The sequence below is a fragment of the Manis javanica genome, chromosome 11 (assembly GCF_040802235.1).
Source record: "Manis javanica isolate MJ-LG chromosome 11, MJ_LKY, whole genome shotgun sequence".
Lineage (NCBI taxonomy): Eukaryota > Metazoa > Chordata > Mammalia > Pholidota > Manidae > Manis > Manis javanica.
The window spans coordinates 100878673-100899890 of NC_133166.1; the positions used below are offsets into that span (position 1 = coordinate 100878673).

General features: G+C 39.7%; 1 protein-coding gene and 1 non-coding gene across 9 annotated transcripts in view; both read right to left on the minus strand.

The window, feature by feature from the left end:
* The window catches only part of CD55 (CD55 molecule (Cromer blood group)), a 49232-nt gene that overhangs the window by 26215 nt on the left and 1799 nt on the right, over positions 1 to 21218 (minus strand). For all 8 annotated transcript variants that reach the window (XR_012122888.1, XR_005060531.2, XM_073217010.1 and 5 more), the window contains exons 3-8: positions 20191 to 20382; positions 19711 to 19810; positions 18582 to 18667; positions 14251 to 14439; positions 10546 to 10659; positions 9352 to 9435 (exon numbers count right to left, since the gene is read on the minus strand). Coding sequence is in view for 6 of the 8 variants with exons in the window: in XM_073217010.1 (XP_073073111.1) it covers positions 9352 to 9435; positions 10546 to 10659; positions 14251 to 14439; positions 18582 to 18667; positions 19711 to 19810; positions 20191 to 20382 (765 nt within the window). In the remaining 2 variants the exon portion in view is untranslated. The remainder of the gene's footprint in view (positions 1 to 9351; positions 9436 to 10545; positions 10660 to 14250; positions 14440 to 18581; positions 18668 to 19710; positions 19811 to 20190; positions 20383 to 21218) is intronic.
* On the minus strand, positions 16232 to 16333 carry LOC118971866 (U6 spliceosomal RNA). Its single transcript, XR_005060577.1, has one exon. It is a non-coding gene; the product is annotated as a U6 spliceosomal RNA (small nuclear RNA).

Consider the following 21218-nt stretch of genomic DNA (forward strand, 5'->3'; position numbering starts at 1 on the left):
ATTTAAAAAACACAACTGATATCACTGAAGATTGACCAAAAGCAGGCAGGAATTGAAGTTCCTCTTTTCAACAGGACAACTAAATGGCATGAGATTTTGTGTATTTGTGTGTACTTGGCTTTTTACCTAAGGGAATATAGAAATACATAAAGGGAATGTCAACAATATTTATAATTTTTTAAGTTCTTAAAAATTGTCTGGGTTATGGTGAAATAGAATTCAACATAGCAATTATGAAATCTGGACAAAGTAATGAAAGACGACAATAACGGTGATTTGAAGGCACTGGAAAACAAAGTAACACAGGGAGAAACTGATCAAAGCCAAGAGAGAGAATTTCGGGGAATGAGTTTTATATATATGCTGCTAAGGCAAATTGCTAGGCCACATGGTTAGGGAGCAGAAAGCCAGCCTTACTGGCTTGAGAAGTCAGAATGGAGTTCAGGATCAACAGAGCATCTGGAAAGTGAGGGGACAAATCTAAGGGGATGCTATGGTTCTATTTCTTGACATTTGTGGTGGTTATGCAAGTATTTGCTTCAGACAAGTTACTGAGTTATGTATGTCCGCTCTGTGCAGTTTTCAGTATGTGTGTTGACTTCAGTGAAAATGTGAAAATAATTTCTTAAAAAGTTATCTCCTGATGTGGACAAGGGGCGGGAGCCAAGATGGCGGCGTGAGTAGAGCAGTGGAAATCTCCTCCCAAAAACACATAGAGCTATGAAAATATAACAAAGAAAAATCTTCCTAAAATAGAGACCACAGGACACAGGACAACATCCAGACCACATCCACACCTGCAAGAACCCAGCGCCTTGTGAAGGGGGTAAGATACAAGCCCCAGCCCGGCGGGACCCGAGCGCCCCTCCCCCCGGCTCCCGGCGGGTGGAGAGAAACCGGAGCAGTTTTTTTTTTTGGCGAGCGCTTTTTGGAAGCCTTAGAGGGACGGGTCCCCGTTGCTGGGGAGGCAGGGTGGCGGGACCGGTGAGGAGGTGCCTGGGAACGGCGCCGGAGGACAAAGAATATCCCCCGTTTTTCCCTGCGGGACCGGTGGGCGGGTGCCTGAGACCGGCACTTGAGGACAGAGGAAATCGCGCGTTTTTCCCCTTTTTTTTTTCTCTTTTCTGCGAGTGCTTTTTGGAAGCCTAAAAGGGACAGGGACCCCGGTGCTAGGGAGGCAGGGCGGCGGGACTGGTGAGCGGGTGCCTGGGACCGGCACCTGAGGACAAAGAATATCCCGCATTTTTCCCTGTGGGACCGGTGGGTGGGTGCCTGAGACCAGCACCTGAGGACGGAAGAAATCGCGCGTTTTTCCCCTTTTTTTTCTCTCTTTTTGCCAAGTGCTTTTTGGAAGCCTTGAAGGGACAGGGACCCCGGTGCTAGGGAGGCAGGGCGGCGGGACTGGTGAGCGGGTGCGTGGGACCAGTGCCTGAGGACAAAGAATATTGAGCGTTCCTTCCCTGCGGGACCGGTGGGTGGGTGCTTTTTGGAAGCCTTGAAAGGACAGGGACCCTGGTGCTAGGGAGACAGGGCAGCAGGACCAGTGCGCGGGTGCCTGGGACCGGCACCTGAGGAAAAAAAAAAAAAATCGCGTGTTTTTTCTTTTTTTTTTCCTTTCTGTTCCCTCTCTCATTGTTGCTGTTGTTGTTTTGGTTTGGAGAGTGCTTTTTGGAAATCTTAAAGGGGCAGGACAGGTCACTTAGACCAGAAGCAGGGAATCTGGGGATCTCTGGGCACTCTAACCCCCTGGGCAGCAGGGAGCACAGAGGCCCCTTACGGAGATAAATAGTCTCCTGGCTGCTCCCCCTCTAACGGGGCTCCACCATTTTGGAGGAACAGCCCCAGCCAGGCCAAGCCCACAGCAACAGTGGAGATAAACCCCAAAGCAACTGGGCAGGAAGCAGAAGCCCTGTCTGCGCACAGCTGCCCAGCACAAGCCACTAGAGGTCGCTATTCTCCCAGGAAAAGGCTACAAACCAACAAGAAGGGAAGCTCTTCCAGCGGTCACTTGTACCAGCTCTGCAGACTATCTCTATCACCATGAAAAGGCAAAACTACAGGCAGACAAAGATCACAGAGACAACACCTGAGAAGGAGACAGACCTAACTAGTCCTCCTGAAAAAGAATTCAAAATAAAAATCATGAACATGCTGACAGAGATGCAGAAAAAAATGCAAGAGCAATGGGATGAGATGCAGAGAAAAATGCAAGAGCAGTGGGATGAGATGCAGAGAAAAATGCAAGAGCAGTGGGATGAAGTCCGGAAGGAGATCACAGATGTCAGGAAAGAGATCACAGAAGTGAAACAATCCCTGGAAGGATTTATAAGCAGAATGGATAAGATGCAAGAGGCCATTGAAGGAATAGAAGCCAGAGAACAGGAACGTATAGAAGCTGACATAGAGAGAGATAAAAGGATCTCCAGGAATGAAACAACACTAAGAGAAATATGTGACCAATACAGAAGGAAAAACATTCGTATTATAGGGATACCAGAAGAGGAAGAAAGAGGAAAAGGGATAGAAAGTGTCTTTGAAGAAATAATTGCTGAAAACTTCCCCAAACTGGGGGAGGAAATAATCGAACAGACCATGGAATTATACAGAACCCCCAACAGAAAGGATCCAAGGAGGACAACACCAAGACACATAATAATTAAAATGGCAAGGATCAAGGACAAGGAAAGAGTTTTAAAGGCAGCTAGAGAGAAAAAGGTCACCTATAAAGGAAAACCAATCAGGCTAACATCAGACTTCTCAACAGAAACCCTACAGGCCAGAAGAGAATGGCATGATATACTTAATGCAATGAAACAGAAGGGCCTTGAACCAAGGATACTGTATCCAGCACGACTATCATTTAAATATGATGGTGGGATCAAACAATTCCCAGACAAGCAAAAGCTGAGGGAATTTGCTTCCCACAAACCACCTCTACAGGGCATCCTACAGGGACTGCTCTAGATGGGAGCACCCCTAAAAAGAGCACAGAACAAAACACACAACATATGAAGAAGGGAGGAGGAGGAATAAGAAGGGAGAGAAGAAAAGACTCTCCAGACAGTGTATATAACAGCTCAATAAGCGAGCTAAGTTAGGCAGTAAGATACTAAAGAAGCTAACCTTGAACCTTTGGTAACCACGAATCTAAAGCCTGCAATGGCAATAAGTACATATCTTTCAATAGTCACCCTAAATGTAAATGGACTTAATGCACCAATCAAAAGACATAGAGTAATAGAATGGATAAAAAAGCAAGACCCATCTATATGCTGCTTACAAGAAACTCACCTTAAACCCAAAGATAAGCATAGACTAAAAGTCAAGGGATGGAAAAACATATTTCAGGCAAACAACAGTGAGAAGAAAGCAGGGGTTGCAGTACTAATATCAGACAAAATAGACTTCAAAACAAAGAAAGTAACAAGAGATAAAGAAGGCCACTACATAATGATAAAGGGCTTAGTCCAACAAGAGGATATAACCATTCTAAATATATATGCACCCAATACAGGAGCACCAGCATATGTGAAGCAAATACTAACAGAACTAAAGAGGGAAATAGACTGCAATGCATTCATTGTAGGAGACTTCAACACACCACTCACCCCAAAGGATAGATCCACCGGGCAGAAAATAAGTAAAGACACACAGGCACTGAACAACACACTAGAACAGATGGACCTAATAGACATCTATAGAACTTTACATCCAAAAGCAACAGGATATACATTCTTCTCAAGTGCACATGGAACATTCTCCAGAATAGACCACATACTAGCTCACAAAAAGAGCCTCAGTAAATTCCACAATATTGAAATTCTACCAACCAATTTTTCAGACCACAAAGGTATGAAAGTAGAAATAAATTCTACAAAGAAAACAAAAAGGCTCACAAACACATGGAGGCTTAACAACATGCTACTAAATAATCAATGGATCAATGAACAAATCAAAATAGAGATCAAGGAATATATAGAAACAAATGACAACAACAACACTAAGCCCCAACTTCTGTGGGATGCAGCGAAAGCAGTCTTAAGAGGAAAGTATATAGCAATCCAGGCACACTTGAAGAAGGAAGAACAATCCCAAATGAATAGTCTAACATCACAATTATTAAAACTGGAAAAAGAAGAACAAATGAGGCCTAAAGTCAGCAGAAGGAGGGACATAATAAAGATCAGAGAAGAAATAAACAAAATTGAGAAGAATAAAACAATAGCAAAAATCAACGAAACCAAGAGCTGGTTCTTTGAGAAAATAAACAAAATAGATAAGCCTCTAGCCCAACTTATTAAGAGAAAAAGAGAGTCAACACAAATCAACATAATCAGAAATGAGAATGGAAAAATCACGACAGACTCCACAGAAATACAAAGAATTATTAAAGACTACTATGAAAACCTATATGCCAACAAGCTGGAAAACCTAGAAGAAATGGACAACTTCCTAGAAAAATACAACCTCCCAACACTGACCAAGGAAGAAACACAAAAGTTAAACAAACCAATTACAAGCAAAGAAATTGAAACAGTAATCAAAAAACTACCCAAGAACAAAACCCCGGGGCCGGACGGATTTACCTCGGAATTTTATCAGACACACAGAGAAGACATAATACCCATTCTCCTTAAAGTGTTCCACAAAATAGAAGAAGAGGGAATACTCCCAAACTCATTCTATGAAGCCAACATCACCCTAATACCAAAACCAGGAAAAGACCCCACCAAAAAAGAAAATTACAGACCAATATCCCTGATGAACGTAGATGCAAAAATACTCAATAAAATATTAGCAAACAGAATTCAACAGTATATCAAAAGGATCATACACCATGACCAAGTGGGGTTCATCCCAGGGATGCAAGGATGGTACAACATTCGAAAATCCATCAACATCATCCACCACATCAACAAAAAGAAAGACAAAAACCACATGATCATCTCCATAGATGCTGAAAAAGCATTTGACAAAATTCAACATCCATTCATGATAAAAACTCTCAGCAAAATGGGAATAGAGGGCAAGTACCTCAACATAATAAAGGCCATATATGATAAACCCACAGCCAGCATTATACTGAACAGCGAGAAGCTGAAAGCATTTCCACTGAGATCGGGAACCAGACAGGGATGCCCACTCTCCCCACTGTTATTTAACATAGTACTGGAGGTCCTAGCCACGGCAATCAGACAAAACAAAGAAATACAAGGAATCCAGATTGGTAAAGAAGAAGTTAAACTGTCACTATTTGCAGATGATATGATACTGTACATAAAAAACCCTAAAGACTCCACTCCAAAACTACTAGAACTGATATCGGAATACAGCAAAGTTGCAGGATACAAAATCAACACACAGAAATCTGTAGCTTTCCTATACACTAACAACGAATCAATAGAAAGAGAAATCAGGAAAACAATTCCATTCACCATTGCATCAAAAAGAATAAAATACCTAGGAATAAACCTAACCAAGGAAGTGAAAGACTTATACTCTGAAAACTACAAGTCACTCTTAAGAGAAATTAAAGGGGACACTAATAAATGGAAACTCATCCCATGCTCATGGCTAGGAAGAATTAATATCGTCAAAATGGCCATCCTGCCGAAAGCAATATACAAATTTGATGCAATCCCTCTCAAATTACCAGCAACATTCTTCAATGAATTGGAACAAATAATTCAAAAATTCATATGGAAACACCAAAGACCCCGAATAGCCAAAGCAATCCTGAAAAAGAAGAATAAAGTAGGGGGGATCTCACTCCCCAACTTCAAGCTCTACTACAAAGCCATAGTAATCAAGACAATTTGGTACTGGCACAAGAACAGAGCCATAGACCAGTGGAACAGATTAGAGACCCCAGAAATTAACCCAAACATATATGGTCAATTAATATTTGATAAAGGAGCCATGGACATACAATGGCAAAATGACAGTCTCTTCAACAGATGGTGCTGGCAAAACTGGACAGCTACATGTAGGAGACTGAAACTGGACCATTGTCTAACCCCATATACAAAGGTAAACTCAAAATGGATCAAAGACCTGAATGTAAGTCACGAAACCATTAAACTCTTGGAAAAAAACATAGGCAAAAACCTCTTAGACATAAACATGAGTGATCTCTTCTTGAACATATCTCCCCGGGCAAGGAAAACAACAGCAAAAATGAGCAAGTGGGACTACATTAAGCTGAAAAGCTTCTGTACAGCGAAAGACACCATCAATAGAACAAAAAGGAACCCTACAGTATGGGAGAATATATTTGAAAATGACAGATCTGATAAAGGCTTGACGTCCAGAATATATAAAGAGCTCACACGCCTCAACAAACAAAAAACAAATAACCCAATTAAAAAATGGGCAGAGGAACTGAACAGACAGTTCTCCAAAAAAGAAATACAGATGGCCAAGAGACACATGAAAAGATGCTCCACATCGCTAATTATCAGAGAAATGCAAATTAAAACTACAATGAGGTATCACCTCACACCAGTAAGGATAGCTGCCATCCAAAAGACAAACAACAACAAATGTTGGCGAGGCTGTGGAGAAAGGGGAACCCTCCTACACTGCTGGTGGGAATGTAAATTAGTTCAACCATTGTGGAAAGCAGTATGGAGGTGCATCAAAATGCTCAAAACAGACCTACCATTTGACCCAGGAATTCCACTCCTAGGAATTTACCCTAAGAACGCAGCAATCAAGTTTGAGAAAGACAGATGCACTCCTATGTTTATCGCAGCACTATTTACAATAGCCAAGAATTGGAAGCAACCTAAATGTCCATCGGTAGATGAATGGATAAAGAAGATGTGGTACATATACACAATGGAATACTACTCAGCCATAAGAAGTGGAAAAATCCAACCATTTGCAGCAACATGGATGGAGCTGGAGAGTATTATGCTCAGTGAAATAAGCCAAGTGGAGAAAGAGAAATACCAAATGATTTCACTCATCTGAGGAGTATAGGAACAAAGGAAAAACTGAAGGAACAAAACAGCAGCAGAATTACAGAACCCAAAAATGGACTAACAGAAGATCAAGGCCTAGCTTGGATACCCAGAAAATGAACTAAGATACGATATGAGGAGGAGCTTCCGGCATCAGCACTCTCTGGAGGACTCGTGCCGGGGGATGATCATCAAAAAGCCTCCACAGGGATCCGGACGATGCTGCGGTTGTGGCTGCATCCAGCCCACCATCTCCTGGACTTGCCATGAGAAGGAGGAGGGAGATGTCTAGGCTGGCATGTGCATACAGTGAGACAACGAATTTGACTGGATCTGTACTGTTGGAACTCAACCAGGAGTTGGGAGGGGTGCAAGTTGTAGCACCCCAAAATCTCATGACTATAGACTATCTATGGTTAAAAGAACATATGGGATGTGAACAGATCCCAGAAATGGGCTGCTTTAATTTGTCTGATGGTTCAAGTACAGTTGGAAAATATCCATCATATCATAGATAAATTTTCACAAATGCCTAGGGTGCCTAAATGGTTTTCTTGGCTTCACTGGAGATGGCTGGTAATTATAGATTTGCTTTGTTTATGTCACCGTATTCCTATTATGTCAATATGTGTGTGCAAATTAGTTAGTAGTTTAAAACCTATACATACTTAAGGTACTATACAAGAAGATATGTCAAAGAAATAATCAATCCTCCCAAGTTTCCTTCATATGCTACATCTATAGCTTTTCTTCTTCCTTCCTAATTACAAACTTTAAATAGAATTCATGCCTCATATCGAATTTACCGAGTATCATAATTCCTCCAGGTGGTAAAGATACCTCGAGACAAGTGCTGGGCATAGAAGCCACAGGGCATAAATCTGCAAAGAAGTAAAAAGCTAACCTTTGCAAACAATATGGCTTCTCTCTCACTTACCAACTTTACATTTCCCTGTATGGCCCCGGAAGATGACTGGTTAGCCAGAGACGGGTAAGATTCCTCAAGGGAGGAACAACCTAAGACAGGCACAGTCGCAGGGGGGCCATCAGGTGAGAATTTGGGGATCAACAGAGGTGAGGCTCAGAACCTCACCCCCCCTGCTTTGAGAGAAATCTTCTGCATCCGTGGATGTCTTGCTGCCCTTGTCTAGCCTGGATTAATACTTAGTCCATAGGCACACACCTGATCATCTGATCATCTACATTTGCCTTCTTACAGCACTAAACTATGTTTTCTACCTTTATCTTGCATCTACCTACCACTTCAGCATTTTATTAAAAATAAAAATAATAATAATAATAGGAGAAATGTGGGATCAACATATAAATCAAGTACAAAAATCAAATGAATATTCATATTTGACCTGATGGTTTATAGGTCATATTGCATGATCAAAACCGAAAGTTTCTGTGATGACTGCCCTTGTACTGTTCACCATGTAAGAATTTATTCACTCTGTAAGAATTCGTTCACCATGTAAGAACTTGTTCGTTATGCTTCAGAAGATTGGAGACTGACGAGAATTAGGCTTGAGATGGATTAATGATTGTACATTGAGCATTGACCCCCCTATACTGAATTTTATTGTTGTTAACAACCATTTGATCAATAAATATGAGAGATGCCCTCTAAAAAAAAAAAAAAAAAAAAAAAAAAAAAAAAAAAAAAAAAAAAAAAGTTATCTCCTGGCTCAGTTCTGTCAAGATTTTTCAAGGAATTTAAAAAATGGGGATCTCTAATAGAGAACATGAATAGCTATAAAAATGGCTATACATTAGGCAACTTGTAAGATAAGAAGAAATTCAGTGGCCTGAAGTAACAGCAGCTAGTAAAAGGGGTTTCATTCATTTACTCCACAGGTATTTCTGAAGTCTATAGCATACGGTACTCCACTTGCATAAAAACTGTCATTTAAAGAGTCTTATATTAATATGAACTATTTCAAAGAACTCTGTGTTTTCAACTACTTGGGACACACTGTTGAGATGCTTTACCAAGTTCAAAGCTCTAAGGAATCTGGAGAGATCCTTTCGCATGCTTGAGTCTCTATCAGTGAACCAGACCCAGAAATCAACCTTGTGGATGTCACCTATTTGGTTCTTTGAAGGGTCTTAAGGAATTCAAGACTCCCTAAAGCTACTATAGAAAACAGAATTTTTTCACCAACCTTATTTCAGGATGGTTTTCATGAGGCCACAACTTTTTTAATACCACTGCAAAATGTTTCTTTTCTAAAGATTTGCCCTATCACAGTCTAAGTCTGCCTCCGAAGATTTTGGTTAGAATAGATCAAGAGACTATTGAGTTTTGTGATCCTGGTCAAGTTGAAGTTTCTACTAGAGTGCATTACATCCATACTTGGAAACCTGAACACTGTCAACTGACCTGAAGGAGTGGTTCCTCTTCCTTTAGAAGTGCTTGTTGCATGGAAACGTGTGGTTGTCCTGGAAACAGCTGGTCTCTGTGTCGCTGCAATATGAGCAGAGGTCAATCTTTGTGTTGTGTGGAGACGCTTAGTCACAGGGACATGTACAGCAGTGGACTTTTGTGTTCCTGGAAGACTCTGTGTAAATGAAGCTTTTGCTGTGGTGACTCTCTGGGTTGTTCGTGTGGCCTGTGTAGCAGAAGAATTTGCCTTGATGGGGTTCTGGGATGCTTGTGGGGTCTCTGTAGATACAGTGTTTGAGATGGGGGATTTTTTGGCTGTTGTGGATGAACCATTTGCTGTAGTGGGTTTCTGAGGAGCTGAAGGGGTTTCTGCAGCTGGAACATTCACAGCGGTGGGTTTCTGAGCAATTAGTGGCAGCTTTGTAGCTGAAGAATTTATTGAGGTGGGTTTGTGAGGAGCTGATGGGGTTTCTGTAGCCAGAACATTCACAGTGATGGGTTTCTGAGGAGTTAGTGGGACCTTTGTAGCTGAAGAATTTATTGAGGTGGGTTTGTGAGGAGCTGATGGGGTTTCTGTAGCCAGAACATTCACAGTGGTAGGTTTCTGAGTAATTAGTGGCAACTTTGTAGCTGAAGAATTTATTGAGGTGGGTTTGTGAGGAGCTGATGGGGTTTCTGTAGCCAGAACATTCACAGTGGTAGGTTTCTGAGGAATTAGTGGCAACTTTGTAGCTGAAGAATTTATTGAGGTGGGTTTGTGAGGAGTTGATGGGGTTTCTGTAGCCAGAACATTCACAGTGATGGGTTTCTGAGGAGTTAGTGGGACCTTTGTGGCTGAAGAATATATTGAGGTGGGTTTGTGAGGAGCTGATGGGGTTTCTGTAGCTGGAACATTTATAGTGGTGGGTTCCTGAGGAATTAGTGGCAACTTTGTAGCTGAAGAATTTATTGTAGTGGGTTTGTGAGGAGTTGATGGGGTTTCTGTAGCTGGAACATTTACAGTGGTGAGTTTCTGAGGAGTTAGTGGGACCTTTGTAGCTGAAGAATTTATAGAGGTGGGTTTGTGAGGAGCTGATGGGGTTTCTGCAGCTGAAACATTTACAGTGGTGGGTTTCTGAGGAGTTAGCGGGGTGTTTGTAGCTGAAGAATTTATTGCAGTGGGTTTCTGAAGAGTTGATGGGGCTTCAGTACCTGGAACATTCACTGTGGTGAGCTTCTGAGGAGTTGGTGGGGATTTTGTAGCTGTAGCACTTACTATAGTGGTTTTCTGAACTGCTGGTGTGACCTTGGAAATGAAAGAACTTCCTATGGAGGAAAAAAAAATTGTTTTTTAATTAGCTATATAATGCTTGAGGAACCAATTGCTTGTTCTGTGACTCTTCTCTTTCTTTCCCCACAAATACCTAAATAGTACTTTTTAGGAAACCAGGTTTTATCGTGTATTTCCTTAAGAAGTGAATTACGACATGTTTTTGCTTTGATATAAATTATATCTTCAGTCAACTAAAGTGGATTTACATCAAAGTAGTATTGAAATTCTTAAATTGTCTTCTGTGTGAAGAAAGGAAACCAAAGTTGGAGTTGGCAATGATCTCATTCTGTGATGCACCCCAAATAAAGATATTTTCCCTCCTAAATTACCTTCCCATGTTCATGCCAAGACCAAAGAGCAGATGAAACCATTTGACCAACAGAAATAATCACAACATAGTTACTTTTTCCAAAGTAATATGAGGACATGTTCGTGGCCTTGGCAACTTGTTCTGTTTCACTTCTTTTTTAAGTAGTAAAGTCCATTGGAATAACATCAATCCCTTGTCTCTTTTTGTGCTGGTTACCAACTTCAAATACATTAGTTTAGTTCCTCTGAATCATAGACCAGATAACAAACATCTGAAATCTAACTTCAGTGAAAATCCTGTTCTGAGAATCAGAAATCTAACAGCAGAGTAACAGGTCAGGCTTTTAATGCCTGTTTGACTTCGGGTTGTTCAGACACACTGCCTCTCAAGGCAGAATTAAATAGTGCTGAAGCCTGTTGTGCTACACACTGCAGACTCCTGTCAAGTTCTCTAATCCCTCTAAGCTTAGGTTGGCTCATCTGTTAAATGAGCATGGAAACAAAGCAGATTTTATAACATTACAGTAAGGAATAAGGGAAATAATTTAGGTAAATTATTTCATGGAGTGTCTGTCCCTGAAGGAACATGTCAGATTATCCAGCAGGACCACTGCCTGCACGTCAGCTCACGGGCTGCTCTGGGCACTCAGGTGTCCCGTGTTCTTTATTTCTGCTCTCTTCACCTCTCTCACAGGGTGCTAGGTGGGATAACGCAAGTAAAATACCTAGCAGGTAATATAGCAGTAGACACTCAAAAAAAAAATAGGTATTATTATTAAGGTAAGTCAAGTTTTTATATGGACTTTTCATTTGAGGCCCTCATATATAAAATTTATTCTTTGTTTTAACAGTTAGTTCTCACTTTTGATGCAGAGGGCTTCTATACAACAATAGCTTAAATTTCCTGAGAAGTTACTTTTCTAGTTATCTTTTTAATTGGTTGTTTTGAGTCCGGCAACGGTCAAATGAAACGTGTTTGCCATCCGTCTTGATATGGTTCAAGCTTCAAGTGTCAGTTTTTTTTAAAGTTTGTTGCTCTGAGCTATATTCTTATTGATTTTTGATTGTTGAGATACATAAGTAGAATTCTTGAACTATAGTTATGGATTTGTCTATTTTTCTTTCTGTCTGCTTTTACTACAGATTGAAGCTATTTGGATAGTGCACATAGATTTCACATGGTGATCTATTCCTTTGAACTGACCCTTTTATCATTATGAAATGTCTTATATGAAGTATACTTTTCTGATATTAATAGTTGCTTTTATTTCTTCATTTTAGTAATCGTTTGCACAGTATATTTTTCCATCCTTTACTTTTAACTTTTCAGTGTTCTTACCATTAAACTCTGTCTCTTGTAAACAGAAAATAATTAAGTTTATTTTTTAACCTAGTCTGACAATCTTAGTCAAATTACACTTAATGTCATTACTGATATAGCTGGTTTTATATCAAATGCCCTCTATTAGTTTTCTATTCTACCCATCTATTTTATATTTCTCTGTCTCTCCACCTCTTCTCTTTTTTTTTTTTAACACATTAGAACAGTTTAACACGTCTCAAATGTCTTTTAAACTTTCATTTCTATTTTATGCCTTTTCTCTCTTTGTGCTTTAGTTTGGGCATTTTTAACTAACCTCTCTTCCAGGTTGTAATACTGTCTCCTGCTGAGCCCAAATCACTGTTAAACCTATGTATTGGGTTCTTAACTTCAGACATTATATTTCCCAGGTGTAGAATGCCTATTTTACTCCATTTTTATAGATTCCAATTCTGTGTTGAAATTCCCTATTTAGCTTTTCCTTTAATATCTTAAAGATACTAATCACTTTAAAATCTCTGGTAACTCAAATATCTTGTCTTTCTGTGGTTTTATTTTCTTCTGATTTGGTTATAATTTCTTGCTTCTTCGCACATTGGTATCATATGCCAAACATTGTATATAAAACACCCACATATGATCTTCCCGGGAGAGGGTCCCCTTTTCTAACAGGCAGACTGGTTTAAGGTCATCCTTCCTCAGCCTCCGAGGCACTGAGCTGGTTAGTTCTAGACCCAGCCTACCTGTGCTTGCTCTCTGTTCCTTGGGAGAGGCACTTCTGGGCTTTTCACTGACAGCCTGGTAGATCTCTGTTTCCTCAGCCCCAAGAGACTGTGGGGGAGCCAGGTCTCCCATTCAGCAGCCACCCAGGGCAGCAATCTAGCCTCCTTCCCCCACAGCTTCAGAATGGGCACACATGCCTTAAGTCGGGGAGACTGCTGTGTGCCTGACACAGGCCTGTTCCTCTGATGGGTATTCGTTACCTGGATACCATAAGGCTCAGAGAGATTTCCTCTGCACTTTGGATATTTTGGGTTTGTCTTCCCAGTCCCACATGCCCGGAGACCAGCAAATGGCCCTGGAGAAGAACCGGCTCTGCATTTGAGGACCTCAATTTCCAGTGTACTATCCTAGCCCACCACAACAGTGAAAGGCTTTGCTAGTTTCTCTTTCCTGGCAGCGGTCTTTTATCTGGGTCAGGGTGGATTCTCGACCCAGGTACCCTGCAGAATGGTTCACCCTCAGTCCCCACCCCAGAACTTTGAGTTCATTCAGTCCTAGTTGTAGCCACAGTTGTATCTTATGCTTTTATAAATGTGATTTTTAAAAAACCCTCGCAGCTTTTGTAGTTACTATAATGGGAGCACTGGCCTGCCATGACCTACTTGGACACTGCCATAAAGAATGGTCAGTGAGAGAGAGGAATTCTGGAGGTGGGAAATAAATGAATGGAACACGATGTTAACAGCTAGCCAGGTGTTCCTCTCAGCTGTCACAACATAGATAGTCACTGTCCAAATCCCTCAGTCCATCCAACATTCCTTCCCAACTGAGATTCCCAACTGAATAAAAGACACCATTTCATATGTTTTCTGTATAAACACAGACCTATGTTAACTTATTAAAAGTAACATAGTAAGAAATAGCAAATTTCAGTAAATTCACTAAACACACAAGACATATTATATGTATGTGTGCATATATGTACATCTATATAGGTGTGTGTGTGTATTTGTATATTTAATATTACCACATGGTCCCCACATCAGTGACTCTTTCTTTTTTAAAAATCATTGACTTCTCTGAGACTCTGATGAAAAATTGTGCCCCTCCAAGAAAAAAGGGAAATATGCATATGTACAACATTTTACGTTCATTTCTCAGGGGAATCATAGAACCTCTGTAGTTGACCTAAGAATAAGCATAAAATAAAAAAGTTATGGAAATGAGTTACCTTTGCATTCAGGGGGTGGACCACTCCATACTACTTGGTCATCTTTCACAGTACAAGAAATAGACTTATCTCCGATCAAGGTGAAGCCCTTTGCACATTTATACGTTATAGACTGTCTATATACATAAATGTTCTGTGGCTCTTGAATTACTCCATTGTCAATTTCTGGTGGTTCTGGACAAGATATTTCTTAAAAAAAATTTCAATACATATTAATAAAACTGGCTATGTATTTTTACATGTTAAGATATTATTTTAAAAACATGTTAAAGATTTTATTTTTAAAAAAATAAAAATCTACCAGTTTTCTAAATGCAGCATTATCAACACGGGATGCTTATAAATACCTATTAAGTAATGGGGAGTATATTTGGAGCTCTGCATACAAATATTATAAAATATGAATGCTAACTTTGAGACCAGTGTATATGAATAAAAAGATTTAGAACATTACGTAAAACAAAAACTACAATCAAGTCTGCACATATTACCTATCACACTGGTCCTAGAGAAAGTAAATGCTGCAGGAGTTCAGAGATGACAGCATGGCACAGACTTTAGGGAGCAAATGGGACTTGAGCTTGAACCTAAGGTGTACCCTTCTTCTAAGGCAGGGCACACAAGAGGGCATTACTTTTCACTCCAGGGTGAAATGATGCCAGATGAAAGCAGTTGGGAACTCAAGTGACACACTTGGAAATAGGAATACATCATCTGGATAGAGCAAAAAGATCTTAAATGTGGGATTACATTTTGACAGTAGACAAAATTTTTTAAACATGTGTTGACTCACAGCCTTTTATTTAAAGTAAATCTTACTGAACAGCCGAATTTGTAAAACAAATAAGCAGAGTCACTGTGGTTATATTATAAAAAGAGGCCTCTTCTGGCAGTCTCCCTGATAAAAAATTCAATAGCTCCACATTCTCTAGAGCCAGGAAGTTGTTTTTCTTTTTTTAGGCACAAAAGCAATGTGATCATGCATACGTCAAATTATATCACACTGAATGGCCTTAAGTATCCAGAGAATACTGGCAAATTCATAAATTACTTTTAGCCCATTGATCAAAGCAAAGAGTAAGGACAAGCTAATCTGATTTACAGTGGATTTGGTGTGCACTGACTACACACATTACTATCAGTTCAATTTAAATATATTCTGAGCAGACATTGTTCTATAAACAGAAGTGCAAAACTGAGTAAGATAGTTACAATGTCTTAAAATAGAGTGAGGAGAGATCCAAAGAGATCATTTCAATACAAAATAGTGGGGCTCATCATTGAAGAGTGTACCATGGTGTGGAAAGACAGAAGGACAGTTAAGCAGCTTGGGAGGTCAGGGAAGGACTACAAGAACAGACTCTCAATAAGAAGAAAAAAAAAACAGCCAAGCAAAGAAAAGCTGAAGGACAGGACAGGGAGGGGCAGCAGCATCAAGAAAGATGTTAGGGGCATAAAGAAGCGTGAGGTGCATGGTAAGCTACAGCAGTTTGCATGGGTAGAACATAAAGTATGGGAGCAAGACATAGACGGAGAAGCAGGTAGACCGTGGCTAGCCTTGTATGCTACACTAAGAGTTTGGGCTTCGTAAGCAATGAGGAGACACTCATAAGCTTCAGGAAGGAAAGAGGCAAGTCACATTCATTTTTCGGATGGATCACTCTGGGTAGAGTATGGCTGAAACGCTAAAGGAATGTGAGAATGGAGGACGGAGGTCACTGCAATCGGTACCAGCTTTGAACTCGGGCAAGTGGGACTCCTGCCTGCTCCCACACTTTACAAGGCCATGCTCTGCCCCCATCCGGCTGTTTCTCTCACTACTAGGCGAGGTGTCTGTAGGGCTGAGAGGAAATGCTCAGTGATAGCTCCGCCTACCCCATTTTAAATCATGCTCCAGGAAGTGGAACCCAGAATTCCCTGTGCCAACACCCCTGTCAGGGCCTGAGAGGTCCCTTCTTCTGCTCTATATTCTCTTTTTTTTTTAAATATGTAATGCTTTATGAATTTGTGTGTCATTCTTGAGCAGGGGCCATGCTATGCTCTGCATTGTGCAAATTTTAGCATACGTGCTGCCAAAGCAGACATATAGTCAATATTCTTTAGGATGGTCTATACTGCACACCTCTAGCCCAAAGTTCAATGGAATGGGAGTAAAGGTCGTAAGGGTCATAACTTGGGTGCTTAGGCCGAGTTGTCCATTACAGACATACATTATCTCTCGCAGTGTAATAAGGGAGCACCTATTAAAGGAAGGCCCAGCTTTACGCCAGAGACTTCCATTTATACTACTGCCCTGGGCTCTGAACATGTTAGCGGTGGCCCTTTCTGCAATAGTCCAAATGAGGGATGATAAGCTATATTAGAAGTAACACAATGGAGGGTATAATACACGCTTGAGAAATATATTAAGGAGGTAAAGCAAAATGACTTAGTGATTAGAAATGAGAGCTTAAGATAAAGACAGGGGCCTGAGATGACACAGTGCATATCAGGGATAGATTCCAGGCTAATCAATTAAAATTACTTCTGGAAAAGAAAACATTGATGGAGATAGGAAAACAGAACCTTCTGACATTGAGGCTTCATTCAGAGGTGAACATCACCTATGTCTGATGTATAAGCAAAGATAATTCTCAAGTATGTCCATTGTTCTTTCCTTCCTCACATCTACAGCCACACATGAACCCCAATGCATTCTTGTACATCTGTAGGCCAAGGGTGCCTACTTGAAGTGAAACGACTCATTGTTTAAGAACACTTTCCACTCAAACTTTTTGGTATTGTCAAAACAGAGAAGTAAGTTATGTGGAAAAACAAAACTAGCTTCTAAAAGAAGTAGGACTTTACAGGAATAGTGGAAGACGCTAGACTGCTCAGGGAAAATTTGGGGCTCTCTTCTGCAGGGTACAGACATCAGTGGTTGTTGAGTTGGGGAGATGGATCAGAGTCAGAGGAAAATAGAGACATCAGGACAGTCACCATGGAGTTCAAGTTAGAAGACAGTGGGACTGTGGCCAGGCTGTGGGCAAGCACAAAGAGGGGGTGGGTTTGCAGCCCAAAAGCTCCTCTGCACTGGAAGGTGTCGACATTTCTGAGAAATTCATTACAGCACTTGCTTATGGAGACACTGGCCTCGGACTGTGAGACTGTCTAGACTTTGTGAGAAGTTTCCTACGTCACTAAGGGACACGGTCCGGCTCCTCCTTCTTTTCCTTATTGATTTAGTATCATGTACATCATTCGTTCCTGGAGGGTGGAATGGGGAAGGTGGTGGTGGGTAGTCACGATGAAAATTTAAAAGTAATAATAATGAGGAAAAAGGAGAAGCAGCAGATATAGGCGGGTGGGGCAGGGGTAAGCTCCCGGTTGGCAAGATTCCATTTAATTTGTCTTTCTATCAGTTGACCCCACACATTCCCTACCATAGAGTGTTAACCAATAAATGCTTGATAAATTACACTAAATCTACCTAGTTTCCTGCTCCTAATAACACCAAAAAGTTCAACCTAGTTTCTGTGATATGACTGCCCTTGTACTGTTCACCATGTAAGAACTTATTCACTATGTAAGACCTTGTTCACCATGTAAGAACTTGTTCGTTATGCTTCAGAAGATTGGAGACTGTTGAGATGTAGGCTTGGGGTTGATTAACGACTGTGCATTGAGTCCCCTATACAGAATTATATTGTTGTTAACAACCATTTGATCAATAAATATGAGAGATGCCCTCTCAAAAAAAAAAAAAAGTTCAACCTAGTGATAATTTTACCAAGGATGGGCAAAATACAGCCTACATTTTAAAATGTTGCATATATTTTGCTCCTCTCAACTTTCAGGAGACATATATCTCTAATGGACATAAATTTGACTTGACATATCCATTATGGTATTATTTCTGTGCCCTGTCTCCTCCTGAGAAGATAAGATTCTCAAGTACAGAAATCCTATTTCTTCCTTATTGTAATAACCTTATTTCTCTAATGATAAAAATACATCACACTTTAACACATTTCTGGATAATGAGCTCAGTTAATAATCCTTAAAAAGGCATACAGGCAACACAGGGTGTTAGAAAAATGATGGATTTGAATTCAAGACATCTGGGTTCAGTGCGTTCTCTCTTGCCACTTACTTTGTTTTTAATTCTTCATCCCCACCATCAATAAATTAAGGAACATTACTAATAAAGGTTTGTAAATTAGCTAAGACACTCACACATTGGGACTGAGGGTACTACGAATACACATGCTGGATGATTCTTAATAGGGAAAAGTAGCTTACCATTATTATTCAGCTCCACAACCAAAGTGCCTGGATTTTTGCAGCCTTACCTGTGCATTCTGGCAATGGGTCAGTCCACCCAACAGTGTTTCCCACTAGAGAACAGAAACTAGAACTTGCACCAACTAATTTGTACCTGAAGTAATGAGGGGAGAAAAAAAGTTAAGTTCTATTCATACATATTTGCCTTCCTTTAAATTCTCCAGAATATCATCTTAAAATATTTACTATACCACCACAGGGAGACAAAACAATAGATGATAAAAATTCGTATGGCCACTTAAAGAAAAAGCAAAACAATTAATAAAAGCTACTACCTAAAGAATAAAGAAGTATAAGACATGTTTTATTGGGGTGGGGCACATGTTAGGAAATACTGAAGTGTTCTAAAACATTTAAAAAGGATACAGATGCTCGAATGCTTTATATTTCTGAGTTCTAAAAGATCAATACAGTCTTTATAGAATAATAGGAAATACTTATATATATATATTTAAAGGGTTCAAAGTACTCCCAGATTTTATGTGATATTAATGATCCAAACATCTGTGTTTAGTGCAGGGGATATAGTGATATTGATATTTTTATTGTATAAAGACCAGGCATACACACACATTAAAATATCATAATTCAATTTGCATATTTTAAAGGAGAAAATGAATATAAAGTAACACTGATGATACTTAATGAGTTGTTTCCCCTACATAATGAACTCAGAAAACACATTAGGTCACAATGATATTTTCACAGTAGGAATAAACATTTTTAACCCATGATATTTTATAATAGGTCGTTAGCATATAGAAAAAGCCATATGCAAATTCATTATTTAGTTAAAGATTGGTTTCATATTTAACACTTGGAGAAGTTAATTTCCATAAGTATCAACATATCAGAAGTTTCTTCCTTTACTAACCACATGTAAAATTTTATCATGAATCCCTTATGTACTGAAATTTAAGTACTGAGAGATTTTGGGGTCACAAGGAATCTTTCCTTCTTGCCCGATTTTACTACATTTAACTGTGGTGGGCTAATGATGAAAGATCCTTGAGCAGAGGGGGTGTTTTATAGCTACTAACTTGTAAACACCAGCCACAAATCTAAAATTGCCCATCTTATATCCTAATTTGTTTTTACATTTGTTAAATACAGAGTGTACAATATGCCAAAACTTACCCTGTGTTACATGAGAAGAAGATGGATGCACCAAATAATATGTCGGTTGTTATCTTGACATGACCATCTTTTATTTCTCCAGGATTAGGACATGATTTTTCTAGAAGAGAACACAAATTGAGTTTTTTTCATTAAAATATCAGGCACATCTATGAAAATTCATCATCTGAACCATTGGAATTTCTTACCCTTAAATTTTTGTAACCCTTCCTTCATTTTGTAAGTGTCAAAAAAGCCACATATTCTGAATATATTCTTATTTGTTTTAGGTGACCATAAACTAGTTAAATGTGAAATCTGTGAGTAAATTAACATCCCCATCTCACAAGTAGTTAGTGTGCCTAATTTAAAATAAAATGATTCTAATGGCTCTTTTAAGAATCATTCTAAATAATAATAGCTACACAGAGACTTCCAGCATGAGGAAATACTATTTCCTCAAACACCATATGAATAAAAATACTTTAAAATCATACTCACTTTTACAAAATTCATCTGCTTTGGACCATGTAAAATTTGCAAGGCAAGTTAGTTTTCCTGACAGAGAAGGGTCCCTTTTGTAGCCCATACGACACTCATATTCCACCGTGGAACCTTCTGGAAAATAATTCTGTTCGCTATAAGGCTTTTTGAGAGACGCAAAAAGTAGCCTTGTTGGAACATCACAGCTACCTGAAAAGTATTAACAAAAGGAACAACAAAAAAAGCAATATTGCTTTATTTTATAATCTATGTTTAATTATCTGGAACTATCTGCTCCTCACTTCATCCCTTTGTCTGTACTTCTGTGCACATATTTGGCATTTAGCTATATTAATATCACTATGGCATTTACAGTGTATCAAGCATATGCACATATATACTTTCATTTCCTAATTACTGGAGGCCTGTGAAGTAGATTTGGTCCAGACATGTCACTACGCCCACAGCTCAGAAAATATAACCCACTGAACTTGCCCAGCACAGCTCTGGCACTGACTCAGTAAGTGCCAATTCCCTTCCCCTGCCCCATGTGATACAGAGGTAGATGAGAACCAGTACTCCAGGTGCTAATGGCCTGAACAACAATAATAATAGTAATATTAATTGCTAACATATATCGAAAACTTCTAAATGTTTTACACATGTAAAGTCATTTAATCCCCAAAACACCATGGAGACAAGGATCAGATGAGACAATAGTTTACATAAAAGGATTTACAAGCTGTCATATCTGGGCAAATGTGACATCACAGAGGCATAGTATAGTGGAAGGGTCATCAGACCTAAGAGTCACAGGACTCAAGTCTGAACCCTGCTTCACCTGCCTAAGAGCTGAAGATCTCAAGGAAGTGATTTAACTTCTGGGGACCCCTTCCCTCAACTGTAAAATGGGGATAAGAGTTCCTACTCATTCCATGAAGTTGTCCGGAGCATTAGATGAAGGCATCTATGTAGAAGACTTATAAACTCTGAAATATGATACATGTGCAAAGGCTTATGTACTTCAACCTACTGCCTTCTACCAT